At 45.4% G+C, this 19591-nt stretch overlaps 1 protein-coding gene across 1 annotated transcript in view; it reads right to left on the bottom strand.

Moving 5' to 3' along the window:
* Positions 1 to 19591, bottom strand: part of CFAP65 (cilia and flagella associated protein 65) — a 173670-nt gene that overhangs the window by 57292 nt on the left and 96787 nt on the right. The window contains exons 17-24 of the mRNA XM_088472350.1: positions 18688 to 18816; positions 5090 to 5315; positions 4836 to 4964; positions 4000 to 4176; positions 2896 to 2962; positions 2413 to 2523; positions 880 to 1071; positions 648 to 794 (exon numbers count right to left, since the gene is read on the bottom strand). Of these exons, the coding sequence (XP_088328476.1) occupies positions 648 to 794; positions 880 to 1071; positions 2413 to 2523; positions 2896 to 2962; positions 4000 to 4176; positions 4836 to 4964; positions 5090 to 5315; positions 18688 to 18816 (1178 nt within the window). The remainder of the gene's footprint in view (positions 1 to 647; positions 795 to 879; positions 1072 to 2412; positions 2524 to 2895; positions 2963 to 3999; positions 4177 to 4835; positions 4965 to 5089; positions 5316 to 18687; positions 18817 to 19591) is intronic.

The following is a 19591-nucleotide window of genomic DNA, read 5'->3' as shown; positions in this document are numbered from 1 at the left end:
GTTCATAATTTTTAAATTCATTCTAGTTCCGGTTTAAATTATTGACACAAACTTAAAGCTGAGGTACAGGTGCTAAAACTGACAAAGTAGTGTGCAAACAGACAAAGGATAGGTGGCAATGTATCCTAAAGTGAAGCTGATATGACAAATGTATCTTGTCTTTATTACGAGCTCCATGATTCCCATGAAAGCCAATATTTTGGGCCTAACATAGTAAGTACTGTACTGTTAGGACATGTGGTCTGTGTTTCAGGAATAGTTTGTGACTCACAAGTGAATATAACCACTGATCCCACTATTCAAATTAAGAAATATATTTCCAATTCATTAAAAGAAACAAAGGATTCTAAAATACATACGAATGCATCCTGGCATTAGACCCATGTTCACGCCATTCCTAGCTAATCCGGGGGGGAGGGGGGGTTATCTGATCCCAAAAATGGGAGTCTGGGACAGTAGGCAAGTATGACCTGAGAGGTCTCAGCGCTGTAATGCAGCAATGTTAACAATTAACAGTGGCATATAGTACAGTGATGAGCTATCTGTAGTAAATGAACTTGGTTTGATAGTGACACTAGAGAACTATTATGGAATTGTCAATATATTCCTATCTGTTAATGAGAACAAAGTATATGAAACACCCTCACCTGTCCAGGAATACTGAGCCTCGGCACCTCTGCCAATGGGAAAACATCAAAAATGGCCGTATCCCCCAGTACACTACGCTCATAGCCGACCCCTTCAAAGGTGATGAGAGCAGAGTCTCCTCCTAAGATCTGTACAGGGACGGTCACCTACATGTGAGAGTAATGTGATCAGTAGCAGGTAATGAGTAGTGGATAGTATAATAGGAAATGCTGTAAGTGTAGGAGTCATTACTGAATAGGTTTTCGCCTCCAGTGGTGAGAAGATCCATTCCACAAAAGCAGTTGACCCTGGTAATATTTCCCCTCTGGGGTTCAGACACTGAAATATGGGGTGGTGATAGTTCTGTTCCTGGATCACTCTCAGCGGCTCCAAATTAATCTCATAGATTACAGCTACAGACCCCCCATTAAACAGTTCATAGATCTAGAAAAATAAAAGGCAACATAATCATTACAATGGAATAATATAGGGTCTAGAAGATTAATAACAATGGAACAAGTACAAAATTAACATAGGGTCTATCTAGTTAACAGTAAAGCTGCATACACACACAACGATTTTGTGCCGATAATCGTTTGAAGAAAATCGTTCGCTTTCTGAGTCAAACGATGAACGATTATCGTTCATGCGCGTTAACGTTTGTAGTTCAGTCAGACTTGCACTTACACTTTAAAAAATCTGACACATAATCTGACAGAAAATTGTTCATAAAATCGTTGGTAACAAAATCGTTGTGTGTGTATGCAGCTTTAGGGATAAAAAGGGTTGTAAGTGGCTTATAAAGGGGAAATCTGGAGCAGCAGTAACACTAGATCTGGCTAAGGAAGAATTCCACTCAATCTAATAATTTAGTTTTGGATACAGTTCATGCATTGAAGTTATACTACTTCCCTCCAGTGTGGCATTGCCACAGTCAGACATCACCATTATCTGGCATTTCCATGATCCAATGGCCCAGCACTGCAGATCTCTCTCTGGCTACAGATTGCCTTCTTTGTAATCTTCTCATTCATGAAAAAGGGAAGGTCATGAGTGGATAGGGAGTGAACATCAACACATGCTCAGCCTACTTAAATAGGGTCCACCTTAGCAAGGGCAGGGAGTGCAGTACTAGACTATTAGATTGGGGCTAAACGCTGGATTGTGGAAACACTGTGCCAACAGTAAGTATATTATTATGATCTTATCTTAATGAAGGCCACCCAAAGCTACATTTTCACTTTTCAGTGGAGTTATTCTTTAATGAAAAGCAAGAGCAATAAAAAACATAGGGTAGATGTATGAACTTGAAGCAGTGAAAATAGTGGCAACCAAACAGATTCAACTTATCATTTTATAGAAAGTACTTCATAAATGCAACATCAAAACTGATTGGTTGCCATGGGCAACTTCTCCACTGGCACACTTCTCCACTCTATTCACTGCTTCATACATCTACCCTGTAGTGTAATGCGATATGGATAATGTCAACATCTCATGTGACTCTGTTACCATGGTCAGCAGATGACCATACATATATCAATCGCAGTCACCAATCAGCTGAAAAGATTTTAATTACTGGCCAACACCGGTGGTCTGTGGAGACTGAGTTCCAACCAAACTCACATAGACACAGTCCGTAATAAATGAAATGAGGAATAACATGTCATCTAGATTAAGAATGGGGGGATTAGTATAAAATGATTTATACATTGCCCAGATGGGGAAATAAATCAAGGAATCACAGAAGTTAGTAGTGAGAGGACACGATGACAAATAACTTGCCTGTTTTGAAGGACTGGAGCTGCCAATGGCCACAGGCGTAAAGCGGTGTTTTGTGGAGGTAAAATGTACGTAGCGTTGCTCCTTCCCTACTGTGACTCCAATGAAATTTAGCTGAAGCAGCAAACATTCACATTTAATTATTTTATGTTTTCAGTGAATTATTTAAAATTCTAACATGGTATTTTTTACATTACAAAACGTCACTACAACCAACATCCGATGGTGCAAAGTGATGGGAATAGCAGATTAACAGCCCCTTTAGTACCAGCACTTGAGACTCTGCAATCCTCGTGCCAGTCAGACCACTGTGCAGTAAGTTCTCTCAGCAGGCAGAGGGGAAACTGGCATAGAGGAAACTGAGAGCTCTTTTACTTATGGCCAATCCCTGTATCCTCCTGACACATGGGGACACATCTTTTCTAACTATAGTGCTGGAAAACACAGACATAATAATCTACAAATAATTATCCTTATTGTACGTACCAAAATCTCCCGGCCGTGTGATACTTTGAGGAGGACAGGCAAGCGATCGGTGCCAACAAAATCATGTCTATGCACGGCCATGAAAAGACACAAGAGGCATAAATGCTAAGGTACTGATGCATGGGAAGTCAAACAATTCCTGGAGATAGACAGTTAGTGCTGTCTGAAGCATTGTACCCTATGAATAGTGCATACGCAGATAAGTGCATGACTTAGACAATTTAGTATCATATTTTGTAATAAATACTGCTTTGACTTTACAATGCACTGAGCTATGCATTTGGGTATCTGTATAATAAGTAAAGCGTATCCCTATAAACAGGGCTACCCTAGACGGTGGTTCTAGCAATTGCTAGGTAATGGCTGCTGACTTCCTCCATAACGCTGCTGGTTATTTACTAGAGGGAACTAGAGTTTATCCATCACATCCCATTGGTCAGTTTAAACAGTTTTGTTTCCTCTCCTCCTGTACGGTGATAGTTTCCTGCCTTGCTGTAAGATGAATCTGTCTTATCTGTTTTGTGACTCGGTTTTGCTTACTGAATTATTCTAACTTTTCCTGCCCCTGATGGCCTATTTTCTGGATTACATATTTGTCTGTTGCCAGAATTGATAAAGCCTGTTAAACCATTTCTGCTTGTCTGCCGCCAGCCCTAACCCTGTCAGGTTTTCCATTACTGCCTGCAATGCAGTGTATGCACTGCCTGCCTACAAATCAGTGCTACCTAGGTCTTGGGCCTCCTTACACCTATATGGTGAATACAGTCTTTTCTATCCTATGGTAAATAGAGTGGTGGATGAGATCAAAATACAGTATTATTTTATTATTATTTATATATAAAAAGTTTTACACACTGCTGTACAGAGAATATTTGTCATCGACATCCTCATTGGAGCTTAGAAGGGTTAATTTTGTCAGAATCTAATTACCCTACCAATATCTTTTTGGAGTGTAGGAAGAAACTGTAGCACCAGGAGAAGAACATACAGCCTACATACAGCTAGGGTCCTGACCCCAAAGCTATGAGTCAACATTGTGCCAACACTGATGCCAACTTTCCAACAATATCCATACATTAAAATAATTTACCATATGTTTCTCACCTGTATGTTAGCTGCACCGTTTGTTGCTGGCCGGGTTTTAGATTCCCTGATTTGGGGTTGACGGTAAACAGTTTATTGTCTTGAATTCTCATCTGGTGGGTCTCACTGGGGTCAAACTCCCAGGTCTCAGCCCAGAACTCCAACTCAATCTGTAGATCTGATGGATATAAAAAGTCCCTGCAGAACAATATAACATTGCACAGCTCTAAGAAGAGTTACACAGCACCGATGTATGCTAACAACATACACAAAAGGACAGAAGAAAGAAGGCAAGGGGGGGGCGAAGCAAAAAAACAAAGAATGAGAAGGGTGAGTGTGTGTGTCTGAGGGGGGGGGGCTGAAGTAAAGCACCAAAACGTTCAACATAATTAATGGGCTAATTACAGCAAACAAACTAATTATTTATATATTTTTTTTGCAAATGTTAAAATCTAAAAATGTTGAACTTGCTGTCAACATCTGGTCTATAGACATACTGTGATGCTGTGAGCCCTTTGCGTAATGTTGCCCACATACAAGATGAAACTGCTAGTAACATCAGACAGTCTGACTATGGATCTGATTCAGAGATGGATGGATTTGCAGAGCTGCACACAAGCGGCTGTGCTAATCCGTCCATCTCAGATGCAAATGCAGATTTCGGCGCGATAATAGGAAAGTAAACATTTTGGGGTGGGGGAGGGAAGTGTGAGTGTTTTTGATTAGGGCGGCCGGAATCAGGCCCTGTAAATTCATGTACAAAATAACAGTTTACTGAGGATTTTCTGCAAAAACACTAAATACTATACTATTAATTTTTGGTGTAAGCATAACATGCACGCCCCCAACAAACTCACCACTTCACAGGTAATACCCCATTATTCTCCAGCAAAAGCAGGGCCACAAATGGCTCCAATCCTACAGGGGCAGCCCCAAAGTTGAAGTCCAGGAGGATTGGAGTGTTTATAGAGGGACGTCTGTGGGTGCTGTGTGGGAAAACATAGGGACCATTACAAATCTCCAAAAAGAAAGACACAGTAATGAGTTATATCATGTTATTGGACATTGAGGGAGAGCATTGTTTGGTTATTTCTCACCCTTCCCTCCATACCTGTGTCGGGTAGGAACCCTATATATAAGTTCGCCTGGTGTGGGATCATTTTGAAGACAGGAATTGAGTTCTTTCAGTGAAAAGAGCCTCCAGAGCTGTGCCTTGCTGAGGGTGCTGGCACTACCTGCTGGACATGCATCTACCACAGAGAAGGTGGGGTAGACTCCCTGCGCTGTCAGGGTGCACAGAAACCGCTCCTCGCTGATTATATTTGCAGGATCCAGAGCTGCAGAGATGGAACATACAAAAGTTTGCTTCATACCTGTAAGAGTTCTGCAAATGGCTACTGCTGATGTCAGTGGCAAATAACTTGAGGCTCTCTTTAAAGTGCATTTAATGGGGATCAGAGCCCTTTTTGCTATAAATCTGCTGCTCGTTTGTAAACATGTTTAAAGTGAGAGGAGAAAAAAAAACAACTGTCTTGCACAGCACAGAGTTTTCAGGAGATGACTGTGCCCGTCTTATGGGAGATAGTGATCTGTCCATGTGATTCTCTCAGTAGGGACAGGGCTGCTTGTGATAGGGTTATTGTCATGATGTGGAGAGGGGAGTAGATACAGCAGGAAGAGACTGAGGAGTATATTTACTAAAGTGCGGGTTTTTAGAAGTGGAGATGTTGTGCATAGCAACCAATAAGATTCTAGCTGTTATCTTCTAGAAGGTGTAAGTTAAATTTAAGTAGAATGTGACTGGTTGCTATGGGCAACATCTCCACTTCTAAAATCACGCACCATGGTAAATAGACCCCTGAGAGTTATTTAGTGGAAGGAGCAGGACCACCAGCAGTGCTGAGTATCAGGGCCGCCATCAGGGGGGGACCGCCGGGCCTCGAGTCCCGGGCCCGGAGGGAGGGGAGAGGGAGGGGGGCCCGGGTAGCAGCGCCGCTGCAGCAGTAGCAGCAAATGATGCAGGGAGAAAGATCGAAGCAGGGCCGCCGCAAGCCAACTTGAGGTCGCGGAACGGCAGCCAATCAGGAGTGGCCGTAGCGGCTGCTCCTTATTGGCTGCCGGCCCGCGAGCTTGAGTTGGAGTCAGTGCACATGACGTAACGGCGCGCCAGTGTAGGGTGAGCCGCGGATGAAGAGGAGCGTGCCTGCAGTGCTGGTGGACCGTGGAGGAAGTAGCCGCTGCCGGATCCATAAGGTAAGTGGAGGAATGTCTGGGCAGCAGGGGGAGAGTGAGGTGATAAAAATGCAGGGCCTGCCGCACACACATGTAACTACCTGGGGGCGGAGGGGGGGGAGATGTCTGCCGCTCACAGACTTCACTACCAGGGGGGCAGGAGGGGGTGATAAAAAATGCAAGGACTGCCGCACTCACTAAATTCACTAATGGGGGGGGTGAGGTAATAAAAATAAAAATGCAGAGCCTGCCACACGCAGAATATATTCACTAACGAGGGGGAGTGGGTGGGTGAGGTGATGAAAATGCAGGGCCTGTGCACAGACTACATTCAATAAGGGGGGGGGAAGAGGTAAAACAAAAAAAGGAAGGGCGCACAGACTGCATTCAATAACGGACTGGGGGGGGCCCTGCCTATTCTTTCAGTCCCGGGCCCCACAATTTCTGATGGCAGCCCTGCTGAGTATATCAGTAGATGAGTGAGGACAGGGCTACATCATACATGTCTTCCCTCCAGGTTTTCGCGGGAGGCTCACGATTTTTCGGGTAACCCCCCGCACCCCCGGAAAGGTAGGCATTTCTCCCGCATTCTGTCCACTTCCTATCGCGGGTCCCCGTGTAGGGGGCGGGGCTTAATAAACTATTCTCCATGAATTGTGTCATTTAGCCACACCCCTATTTAAATTTAAGCCAGTTGTGGCAATTTACCACGAAGGGGGCGGGGCTTAATTATGTTACCCATCAGGCCCCGCCCCCGTCACAGCCCACATGCTTGTCCTCCACAGGCTTCTCCCGGGGAGAACAAGTAAAAGGTAGGCAAGTATGGGCTACATATGAAAGAAGCAGTGCAATGATTTGAAGAGGGAATGCAGACAATCAGACTTAGGGATATATTTATTAAGCAATGGATTTTCAAAGCCGATTTTGACAGCCATATTTAAGGGATGTAGTCTGGAACCCGACGGTCTAAATGCCGACCGCCGGTTTCCAGACTGCTTTATCCCGACTAGGGACGAATGACAGGCGTCTAAATCTAGACGCCTGTCATTTCCCCGACGTCTGGAGACCGGCGCACGGCATCCCGATTGAGCGAATGCCGGGCGCCGCAGCGGACAGCCGTGGGATTAGGTTTAGGGCTCCCGTGGGGGACAGGGTTAGGCACCCCCCGGGAGGTTAGGGTTAGGCTAGGGGGAGGGAGGGTTAGGGTTAGGCACCCTCAGGGGGGACTTAGGGTTAGGCACCCCCCGGGGGACTTAGGGTTAGGCTGCGGGGAAGGGGGGGTTAGGTTTAGGCACTTAGAGAGGGGGTTAGGGTTAGGCACAGGGGGGGGGGTTAGGGTTAGGCACCCCTAAGGGAGGGTTAGGGTTAGGGGGGTTAGGTTAGTAAATACTTACCTTTAGGACGATCGGGATTTCCTCCTTTGTCGGGCAACCGCTGTCGGGGATTGAACCGCCAGCCATGCAGCCGGCGGTAATATATATCACACCCATATTTAAAAGGGCAATAATAATAAATGCAAAATCAGGCTTGCTTTGAAAATCCATTGCTTAGTAAATATACACCATTAGTTGTACTTATATAGGGTCCAATAACAGAACAGAGAGGTGATGTGAAAGACCTCACCAAAGTTTACATACCCATTAAATCTTTGGCATTATTATCAATTAAAATAAAACAATTATACTAATCATTATCCTACTACTATATACATATGTATCAAAGCTTGACGTGAGATACAATTGTGAGATATATATCACCAACCAATCAGCTTCTAACTTACATTTTGCAGGCTGTGTTTAAGAAATGATAGTTTGGAGCTGATTGGTTGGTGATATATATTTCACAATTTTATCTCACATCACACATATGCCCCCTAATCTAGTAAATCATCTGCTGTTTGAATCCTGATTTCAGATGTAAGATCACAAAAGACCACAGACAACCAATACATATAGGGGTATGCAATATGGAGCGAAAACTCAGTTTTTGCGATGTTTTCGCACCGATTACGTCATTTTCGCAGGTTTTAGTTTTACACCGTATTCAATTTCAAAGACTTTTCGCAGGTTCAAAAAGTCTTTGAAAAAAAACGGGGATAACTTTTCACCACTGAATAGGTGGCGAAAAAAAGTGCAGAATTGGGGTTTAGGGGTGCAGGCTTAAAAAAAACAGCCTGCACCCCTGGGAATTACATTTTAAAAATAACTGTGTTAAAAAAAAGTTTTAAAAAAAATAGGGACACCCCAAAAAATTAATTAAAAAATTGGGGAGAAAAAGGAAAAAAAGTGTTTAACAATAGGGAAATAGGTTCAGGGCTATTCTGCAAGTATGCGGCAGGTGTATTCTAGAATAGATTATTAGCGGCAGGTGCATAGTTGCAGAATTTTTTAAAACTTACTTTAGGGACATAAAAATATGCTAGTACCCATTTTCATGTACCCCAAATTTGATGGGAGCACTTAAAAAAATGAAAAGCATAACCTAAGTGCTCTTCTGCATCACTTCTTCAATGTCGGGAAAAAACACCTGCAGCCGCTATTTAAATCCCCGATTTTCATTTGCAGGCTAAAACGGGGGTACCCATAGTGATCCCCCATGTTTTTACAGTTTTAGGGGGGGTCCTACAATTTATTCCAGATAAATTTCGTTTTCTTTCGCAGATCCCACTTCGCAGGGTTCCGTTTTCGTAGGTTTTATATTGAATACGGGGATAAAGCGGGCGCGCGCCCGATACTTTATCCCAGGAAAATCTCCGATGTGGAGCGAAAAGTCCAGCACAGACTTTTCGCTCCCATATTGAATACCCCTGATAGTTTATAAAAGTAATAATGTCAAATTTGACTTAAAGAAAAACACCTGTAAGAGCAAGTTAGAAATGAGGGGTCATGTGCTAGAAAACAGGATGAGACCACAACTTTCACATTAAATTATTAGAGAGCAGTGGGCTCCTGCACTGTCATCTCTCTGAGCATACATGCTAGGCACTAGGACCCAGAGTCTGTAGGGGGGTGCAACCTCCGACCTGATGTGCTACTGCACATGTGCAGACTGCAGCCATTTTTACTGTGTAGAGTGACACAATACCGTACAGAAATAAAGTACTTAGGCCCTGATTCAGAGCCGGACGCTCTGACCAGAGCGCTCGCTCTGAATCAGGGCCCACCTCCATTAATATGGAGCTTCCTCCTGGACGCTCGTATAGCTGTGGGTCACCACCCACAGCATATACGAGCGTGCAGGATGATGGTCGCGATGGTCTTGACCATCACGACCATCGAAACTGCGAGCAAAAGCCTGCGGTTGGGTTTTTCAACCGCAAGGCCAGGAGTGATTTTGGCTCTATCAGAGCCAAAATCACTCCCACTGACATCACTAGTGATGTCAGTGGGGCCGGCTTCAGACGGTAGGCGTTCCCTTGGGAACGCCTCCGTCTGGCAGGCACGCTCCCGGCACGCCCACCAAAGGGGGCGTGCTGTCAGTCACCATCGACAGCACGCCCCCTTTGATGAGACACTCCGAGCGAAGGAAAGTCCTTCGCTCGTCGGGTCTCGCGCATGCACACGACGGAGCTCCCTCCGTCATGCGCATGCGCAGTGGGGACCATCGACCCACTTGCGAGCGGACAGCCGCTCGCGAGTGGGTCTGAATGAGGGCCTTAGTGCCTGATTCAGAGATGAATGCAAATATATTTGCAGATGCAATTTTGCTCGCTGTGCAAATGTGAAAATATGCTAATGATTCAGATGCCGTCTTGTGCATAGAGACACCTCACATGCGCCGCTGATGTACAAAAGTGGAAACATCAGATGCACATTGGATGACTATCAAGTAAGTCTAGGCTGTCTCAGAGAGTGCCTCTCCTAAGATGCAGAGAGCTCTCCAGCTGCGAGCAAATTCTCAGTGGCTGACTTTGGGAAGCCCAGAAAATAGTCCCGACACGCCTGCATTTTTCTATCCACCCCCAGTGGCGTAACGAGGGCAGGGCGAGCGGGGTGCTTGCCCTGGGCGCCGTGGGACCGGCGGCGCAGGGGGGGGGGGCGCCGCCGGCCACGGTCCGGCCCGCCCTAGTTATCCACCAGTGTATCGCCGATCGCAATGAGTGTGGTCAGCCCTACACATTTACACAGGACCGGCGCTAGGCTTCCAGCGCCGGTCCTGTGCTGCACACCTGAGGCCGTTCCCTCTCCCTGAGCGCTTGGAGGCGGGCTCAGGCTGTGCATAACACATGCATCGCCGCCAGCGCTGGCGGCGATGCGTGTGTTAAACAGCAGCCAATGAGAGTCAGATAGACTCTCATTGACTGCTGCAGCACCCACTGCAAGAGCCGGACTTCCGTCCGGCTCCTGCAGTGGGTGATGGGACAGACGTCATGACGTCTGTCCCATTATGCTGAGCGTGCCAGCCCGGGAGGGCGGGCGGCGGGAGCGGCGTCGCGGACTGGAGGAGCAGCAGCAGCAGCGTGGATTCAGGTAAGTATGTTTTTATATATATTTTTTTAAAAACCTGTCAGCACTACTGGGGGTGGCTACCACTGGGGGCACCTCTACTGGGGTGGGGGCACAACGGGGGGGTGGGGGTGGCTACTACTGGGGGCACCATTATTAGGAGGACCTCTACTGGGGGGGGGATATTACTGGGGGCACCATTATTGGGAGGACCTCTACTGGGGGGGCTATTACTGGGGGCACCATTAGGAGAACCTCAACTGGGGGGGGGCTATTACTGGGGGCACCATTGTTAGGAGGACCTCTACTGGGGGGCACCATTATTGGGAGGACCTCTACTGCGGGGGGGGCTATTACCGGGGGCACTTAATCGGGAGGGGGAATCTCAACTGGGGACCACTACTTGGGGGGGGGACTACTACTGGGGGCATTATAAAAGGGGCCTACTACTAGGGGCACTGCACTGGGGGGACCACAACTGGGGGCAATAACAGGAAGGACCACTACAGGGACCACTGGATAGGGGGGGGGGTCACTACTGGGATCCTGCATCAGGGGGACCACTACTGGGGGCACTGCATGGGAGGGGGGGGCTACTGCTGGGGGCACTATATAAGGGGCTTACTGCTAGGGGCACTGCGGGGACCACTACAGGGGGCACTAGATAGGGGGGATCACTACTGGGTGCCTGCATAAGGGGGACCACTACTGGGAAACCTGCATGGGGGGGGACTACTGCTGGGGGCACTATATAAAGGGCACTGCATAGGGGGGGACTACTGGGGGCACTATATAAAGGGCACTGCATAAGGGGATACCACTACTGGGTGCACTGCATTGTGGGGACTGCTACTGGGGGCACTGCATAAGGGGGAACACTACATAGGGCACTGCATTTGGGAGGACCACTACTGGAGGCACTGAGTAAGGGGAACTAATTGGGGGCTGTATAAGGGGGACCACTACTGGGGATACTGAATAAGGGGTACTACTATGGGCCTGCATAAGAGGGACCACAACTGCATACTGGGGGTACTGTATAAGGGGTACTACTGGGGTTAAGGTGCATATGGATAGGAATGTTCAGCGTGAAAATAAAGGGGTGTGTCATGTTGACACGCCCCATTTTTAAGTGACCACGCCCACTTTTTTCTGTGTGTGCCGAAGGCGCGCGCACATATCGGGATGTTGGGGGGGTTGCCCTGGGCTCCAAATACCCTAGTTACGCCACTGTCCACCCCCCATTACCTCCCCCAAATGCTGACTACTTGTCAATTACTTTGCGAAGAAAATCCTGTTTGCGGCTGTCAACAATCCATCGTCACGTGTGCGCAGTGCGGCTTTGACACATGCACAGTGCCAAAAAAATTGTTCCACTGCGTCCAACATCAAAATTGCTTCCATCTGTGAATCAGGCCCTTAAGCTGGGTACACACTAGACTATATGTTGTCTGATCCTGAGGATCGGAGCAACATATCGGGTGCATTGTCTAGTATGTACCCATGATATGCACGCTCCTGTGAGTCGCTCGTGACATTGGCCGTCAGCCCTGCAGCAGGGCCGACGGGAAATGTCGCTAATGATACCATGCTGCCGAATTCAGAATGACACATAGCTCCCCCCCTTTGGACCCAGCATCAGCAAGTGTTTACGCACTTGCCGCATACAGAGTCACATCACCGGTGATGTCGTGCTGGGTACACATCTTGTAGTGTATAATTGCAAATATTTTATTTTATACATTTATTTTATTTCTCATTTTTGACCAACACGGCTTTCTTTTGGTAGTATAGGATAAACCACATATACATATAAGCTTTTTAATAAATATAGTTTTACATCCTATGCGGGACGCTGGGACTCTGGGGTATAGTGGCTCAGGACCTGATTCTGAGATTTACACTAATGCAATCACAACTGCGATCTTTTACGGATCGTATTAGCGAAAATATGCTAATATCTTCCAAAGCCTCTCCGAGCAAAGGGACGCCCACTGCAGCCTACTTATATCGATCCGACGACGTGCAACAGCGTAAACATCAGGAAGATCAATGCAGATTGGGCAGCCACGCAGCTTCTGAACGGAGTCTGACCTGTCTCAAACAGTGCGGCTCTCCTGACATACAGAGAGCTTTCATGTTGAAAAGGAGATCACAGTAGCTAATTTATGCACACCCATGAAACAGAGGTTTAAACGGTTCTGACATGCCTGCGTTTGCCTAGCCACCGCCCCCCCCACCCGTTACCTCCCTCAAATGCTGATCACCTGTCACTCAATTTGCGAGTGAATCCCCTGTGCAAGCGTAATCACAAAACAATCGTTGCGCATGTGCAGTACGGCTTTCCTGCATGCGCAATGGCTAAAAATTGCTCAATCTGCGTAAATACCAGCATTGCTTAAGAAATCTGAAACAAAGTCTTAACTCCTCCCCTAACTATCTGTCATGATGGGAATAATTTGTCTAAGTGCATACATGAGAGGGTGCTTCTCCACTGGCTGTTTATGGCAGCTTAAAAGCAATTGAGATTATTTATTTATTGGTTTATATTATTTCATTTATTTTATCTACTTAAAGGGGCCTATCCATTAGCAGATCTTTCTCTACGATGAAAGACAAAAGATTTATCCCTTGTAAAATCCTGGGGCTGCGGTGACAGATTTCTGTCATGTACATGACAGATTTTTGCAAACGATGAACGACGACCGATATTGTATGACATCATTCAAGGAAGGGGATTTTTTTTTATTGTTTCTATTAATTTTCATTACAAATATCGTTCGTTTACCGCTTATAAACTGACAGATATCTGTCAGCGATAAGCAATAATTGACCAACATGTTGGAGAGACGAAAGACACAATTTGTCGGCCACGGGAGTGCGCATCTGTCATCGTTCAGGGCCTATCCATGACAGATAAATTGAATGACTGAATGATATATCGTTCAAATTTATCTACTAATAGATAGGCCCCTTAACATCCCGAGATAGGAAACTGTATGACCCCAGGAGTAGCTAGGCAGTGATGGTGGACCTTGTGCTGGGACAATGTACAGCACATCACCGTGTACGGATGGTGCAATAGAGGCTAGTAATGTCTCTCTCACCACTGGGGAGCCTCCAAAGCCACAAAAAGATCCAGGTAAGGTCTGAATAACTTGGCAAAACCCTCAAAAGGACACTTCCCTGCAAGGGGAGAGCTATTCCCCTGTCAATTTAAACCCTCTCCATCGTTATGACAGAAGAAAGAGTGCTTAGACTGTCAGACACTGGTATCTACAGCTGCTGCTCCTTGTCTCTATTTCTCACTACAGGGACGTTTAAAGTCAGGATTTGTATTTGTGTGTTCTTACACCAGGGGTTCCCTACCACGGTTCTCAAAGCACACTAACAGTGCAGGGTTTAAGGCAGAGTTGCCGACTTCTAGCCCCCTCCTTCTAGGAGGGAGCTGTCAGGCGTCCTCAGCAGGGGGGCGTGTCACTTCAAAAAGGGGGCATGGTCCGGAATATGCCGCGTCAACGGGGGCGGGACAGCGCGATCGTGTCATCACGGCCCCACCCCCTCTTCACAATGCCAAGATTAATGGCATTGTGAAGCAGGGGGCGGGGCCACGATGACGCGATTCAGCGTGAATCGCTACCACTGCCGGGGCATACTGTATTCGCGGGGGAGGCCAGATGGATCGCCGGGGACCGGGAGACTTGCCTGCCTTTCCGGGGGCCCGGGAGCGGCACCCGATTTTCGGGAAGGCTCCCGGCCGAATCGGGAGGGTAGGCAAGTATGGTTTAAGGATAGCCATATGTGAGCACAAGTGTGTTAATTAGTACCATAGTTATTTTGATTTAACCATTTATGCTCAAGCATGGATATTAAAAGATAGATTGTTAGTGTGCCTTGAGAACCGAGGTTGGGAAACACTGTTAACTGTAGAATCTTGTTCAGTGTAGTTTTACTCTCCCCCTTCCTCAATCACTTTCTGTCTCATCATTGTCAGTTAAGGGGAGTAGTAGACTCAGAGCCAAATCTAGTGGGCTGCATGTGTTTTACTTTTTACCTGTTCAAAATGTTAGTCAAACTGTCTAGTGGGCAAACGCCATATGCTCAGGTTACATGGCTGAGTGCTAGCTGCCGATCTGACAGAACCAGCTGTGGCTCCATTTTTAGTCCAGTCTTTTGTAGAGCTTATCTCGCAGCATATCCCAGGAGTTATGCAAAGATGTCATTCTTTCCATATCCCCACAACTTCAGATCAGAGCCTGTTCAGATGAGGGCTTTTAGCCAGAGGCTTAAGGTCCCACTTCTACTCCCACTGAGGAGCTGATATTAGCTTGAAGCCTGGTCATTGCAGTTCATGTATTAGCGAGTGTCTCCTCACCTTTCTTGAGGTTTTGAGAATCTGCTATATACAATAGATATACCACTCTTGGGTGTGCAGTCGCGCTCTGAAATATGCACGCTTTGGTGTGCGTTCTTCAACCACCCAAGGCGTGTGTTTATCAGAGCGCGACCGCACACCAAAGAGTGGTATATCCATCTTATAAAATGGCCCCTGTTGTGACAAAATAGTTCTATGTGGAGATGATGAAGGGTGAAACGGATACGGATAGGAGATCAAAGTAGTTCAGAATAGGCTGTTTAATTTGTATTATTTTTAATGAATAAACATTTAACTGGATAACAATGTAAGTGAATAAAACAGCTTAACATTCAGAATAGACAGTAAAACTGTTAAACATTAATGACTACTGTCACTTTAAGAGTGGCTCATTTTGGAAAGAAAACATGTTTTGTACTGGCAGGAAGTGCTTAATGCTTCTTCAGGTCAAGGCTGGCATATCTACTCACTGTTTGCTGTACTGGATTCTGAAGTGGCTGCTCAGGTTAAGTCCTCTTTAAGTTACTTGAATAAATTACCATTGCACAAGTCATTCTTTGGTGAGGATTGGTGCAATGTCCTTTTTTGACATTTTTCTGTCAGAAATGTGGATGTCTGTCAGTGAGGCAGTGATATGTATGTCTATCAGTGAGGCAGTGATTTGCTGCTTTTCTGTGAGCAGAGTCTCTGTGAGAGATGTTATTGTTTACACGTATGGAGTGGTACAGCTGTTGCTTTGTGATGGAGTTCAGATAATTGGGTCATTGGGAAATAATGCATGGTCATGTGTGTCCAATCATGTTGGTATGGTGATGGGATTTGTCTCAATATACCACACCGTTTTATATAAAGTATAATATATATATATATATATATATATATACTGTATGCATGTGTAGAAATGGGAGAGAAGATATCACCATCCTGTGTATTGTTTTTATAAATATAGTCAAAATGTGTGTCTACCGCCATAAATTTATCCACTTGGAGGCATACCAGAGTTATGATATACTGTATATTCACTTATTAGTAGGTTTCTTTTTCCTTTTTAAGCGTGAAAAGCTCTTCCATAAATCAGTAACCAACCTCCAAGGTATTTAAAAAAAATAAAAATTATGTAATATAGCAGTGGTTCCTAACCTGTGTGCCATGGCACCCAGGGGAGCCGTGGGGCATTTGCAGGGGTGCCATGGGTTGGTGGTTCAGGACCAAATCAAATGATTTATAGTCAGTGTGATAGGAAAAACCAGTGCTGGTGGCTGCCAAACATAATATTTGTGGACAATCAGAAGCGCAACCCTGTCCGCCATCACATAACTGAACATAAGGATGACAGGTAGGCACAATTTACTTTAATTTATAATTTATTTCTGCATTTCTCAATAAGAAACTTTGGCCCATTGCTACAGTGAAAAAAATGCTGATACTCTAGGGTGCCGTGATTCAAGTTTGGGAAGCACTGCAATATAGTGTATATCTGTTTAATAATAAAGTGACTAGAGCTTTGTGTAAACATTAATAATCTCCATAAAGTGCCTGAGAATAACAATGCAATCAAAAAGGGTCCAGGGTCGATTCAGACCCGGACGCTAAGCTGCTCTCTCTCGTTGCCAAAAAGGGCCGGGTATGCAAATACCACGATCGCACTGTCGACCCACTGGTGTAAGGACGCCCTCTATGTCTTACAGAGTGACGGCAGAGTGAGCGCATGCCAGAATAAAGACGCCCACTTTTCTTTCTTAATACACGTCGTCTACAGGAAGTGTATGATTAATCCGAACAATCGAGAGCCATCGGAGCAGCACGCAGCGCTTGAGGTAGACCCTACCCCGCCACAAGCTCTGCGATCACTGCAGGCTGAAATACAACCAAGTGACGTGTACAATGACGCTACCATGCTAATTATGCACACCCATAAAACTCTGTTTTGCCGCCCAGACACACCTGCAGCACCACTCCCCCGTTCACAAGCACCTTCCCCTGTTACCACCCACAAACGGCACATTCTGTCACTCAAAGTAGCGTCCAGTCTGTGTATTATGAGCTCGCGATTCCCGGGCGCAGTGATTGGTTCGTGCATGCGTATTTTGACGCATGTGCAGACGGGCGACAATCGCCCATAGCGTGCGTCCGCGGCTTAGCGTCCGGGTCTGAATCGGGTCCTCCATGCAGTGTCGAAACACAGTTTGCACACTTGTTCCAACAACCACATTGAAAAAAATTATGCATCCAACACAGTTAATATACAAAGTGCCTTGTGCTCATACCAGAAAAAATCTGTAATACTTGAAAATGTTTTTCACATAAAGTGCTATTGCTTATACCAGACTTAGATTATTATGGTGCCTAGCTCTGTACTGCTCTGAAACGTTGATACACTTTGGATTAAACAGTTTGAAGAATTCAAATCTACAGAGCGTTGCGGTGTTCCTTATGTTGGAACATATGCTGGGTTTTATATATTATTAACTCTGTTGATTTTGTTCTTGACTACCACTGTAATACCTTTCAAATTTTCAAAACTTTAAGCGCCGCTGGGGATAGTAAAAATTATCAGACCGAGCTGAAATTTTGCACATGAGTTACTGTTATGCACCCACAACTTTTCCTCACTATTGGAATTTCGAACTCGCAATTTTGTTTTTTTCGACCCGCCCTAATGCGCAATGGCTAAAAATTGCTCAATCTGCGTAAATTTAAAAGTTTTATTCCGTCTTGCACTCTAAAGGATATATGAAATTAATATTATATATAGAATATGCTTTTTTAACTAATAACGCACAATCAAATACAGGGTGCAGAACTTTGAAAACTGTTTTTTAAAAAATTACTGGGAAATAAGTTTGTCCATAGTTTCCTTGTATTAAACATCTCAGTAGGGACCAATGGCATGTAGTAAGCCGACGTTGATATCCCGACTAGGGAGTTAAAATAGGCATCGAAATACCGACGCCTATCTTAATCCCGACGCCGAAAAGCAGATGGGCGGATGCCCGAACGAGGTAAGTCTGGGGCGCCCAACCTCTTAGCCGTGGGGGGGGGGGGGGGCAGATGGTTAGGGCAGTTAGCGGGGATAGCGTTAGGTTTTGGGGGGGTTAGGGTTAGGCACCCCTAGGGGAGAGGGATAGGGTCAGGCACAACTGGGGGGGGGGTAGGTTTAGGCACTAAGGAGGTGGAAATAGGTTCAGGAACTAACGGGGAGGGTTAGGGTGCAGGGTGGGGAGGGTTGGGATTAGGCTACCAGAAGGGAGGGTTAGGGGGGAGGGTAACTATACTTACCCGACGCCTGTCGGGATACCAACCATCGGGGTGCCACTGTCGGTATTCTGACAGGAGGCATCCCGACAGCCAGCATATCATACCGATTCCGGGGCCAATGACTCTTGGGGGTATATTTACTAGTGAGACTTTTTAAAAGTGGAGATGTTGCCCATGGCAACCAGTCTGATTTTAGCTATTATCTTCTAGAAGGTGCTAGTTAAATGTTAAGTAGAATCTGATTGGTTGCTATCGGCAACATCTCCACTTCTAAAACTCTCACTTTAGTAAATATACCCCATGGAGTCTACTAAACAAGCTGCTGATTGCCCAAAACCATCTCTGTTTTAAGGGAAAAAATGAACCAATCACAAGCAGGTTACATACAAATACACCTACCTTTTGGGGAGAGAATACAATAGCTGATAATCCAAGTGTAGGAGAGCATTCGTGCAGGGCGAGCCATGACTCTGATCCCCATCTTGGTACGTGCAGGTAGTTTTCCCTTGTTATGTTCAAACTCCAAGGCTGTTTAGAGAATCACAGGTCATGGAATTAGTCAAACATTAGAAAAATAGCTACATTGTTAGCCTTTAGGGGAAATAAAATGTTAATGACAAATTTTGTATCATTATCTTTTACATACACAATAATTGTTTAAAGATTACCAGGATGCTGGGACTTTTCACATATACACAATTATAAAGCAATTTCTGCAGCTTTTACTTATGAGAATCAATGAACTATGCCATGCAGATTACTTCAAGTTGTAGGTACAGTTTAGTTGGGAAAACACAGATTATTCTGTGGGACAAGATATTATAAATAGTCTTACAATAGTGAGCATTTGACTCTTGGGCTCGATTTTATTAAGTGTGAAGGGGTTGAATTGCCGTTATACATACTTGTAAACACTGGCAACCGCACTGCCACTCTTCCCCTTCGTGGCCCAATCTCGCCCCGAACTAGTGGATTTTTGTATGCAGCCCTATTGGGCTGGGAACAAAAATCAGCAATTTTGGAGACACCGTAAAAACGTATATTCCACGCTAACTGGCGTTGAGAGACGATTTGCGACTCATATGACAGAGCCCTTTGTATTTAATTATTGGGATTTTTCTGGGACATGCTCTGAATACCTAGATGGATACATTGTACGTAAATAAAACAAGTAACATAATAATAAAGGCAACACAGGGGATACAAACAGGCGCTAATTAAAAAATATACTTAAATTGTGTGTGATGAACTGAGACAATCCTTTAATGATTGAAGTTATGTCCTCATACACTTCTTTATGCAC

Source organism: Taudactylus pleione, unplaced genomic scaffold, assembly GCF_031769625.1.
Source record: "Taudactylus pleione unplaced genomic scaffold, aTauple2 ptg000122l, whole genome shotgun sequence".
NCBI lineage: Eukaryota > Metazoa > Chordata > Amphibia > Anura > Myobatrachidae > Taudactylus > Taudactylus pleione.
This window is presented reverse-complemented; position numbering and strand designations above follow the sequence as displayed.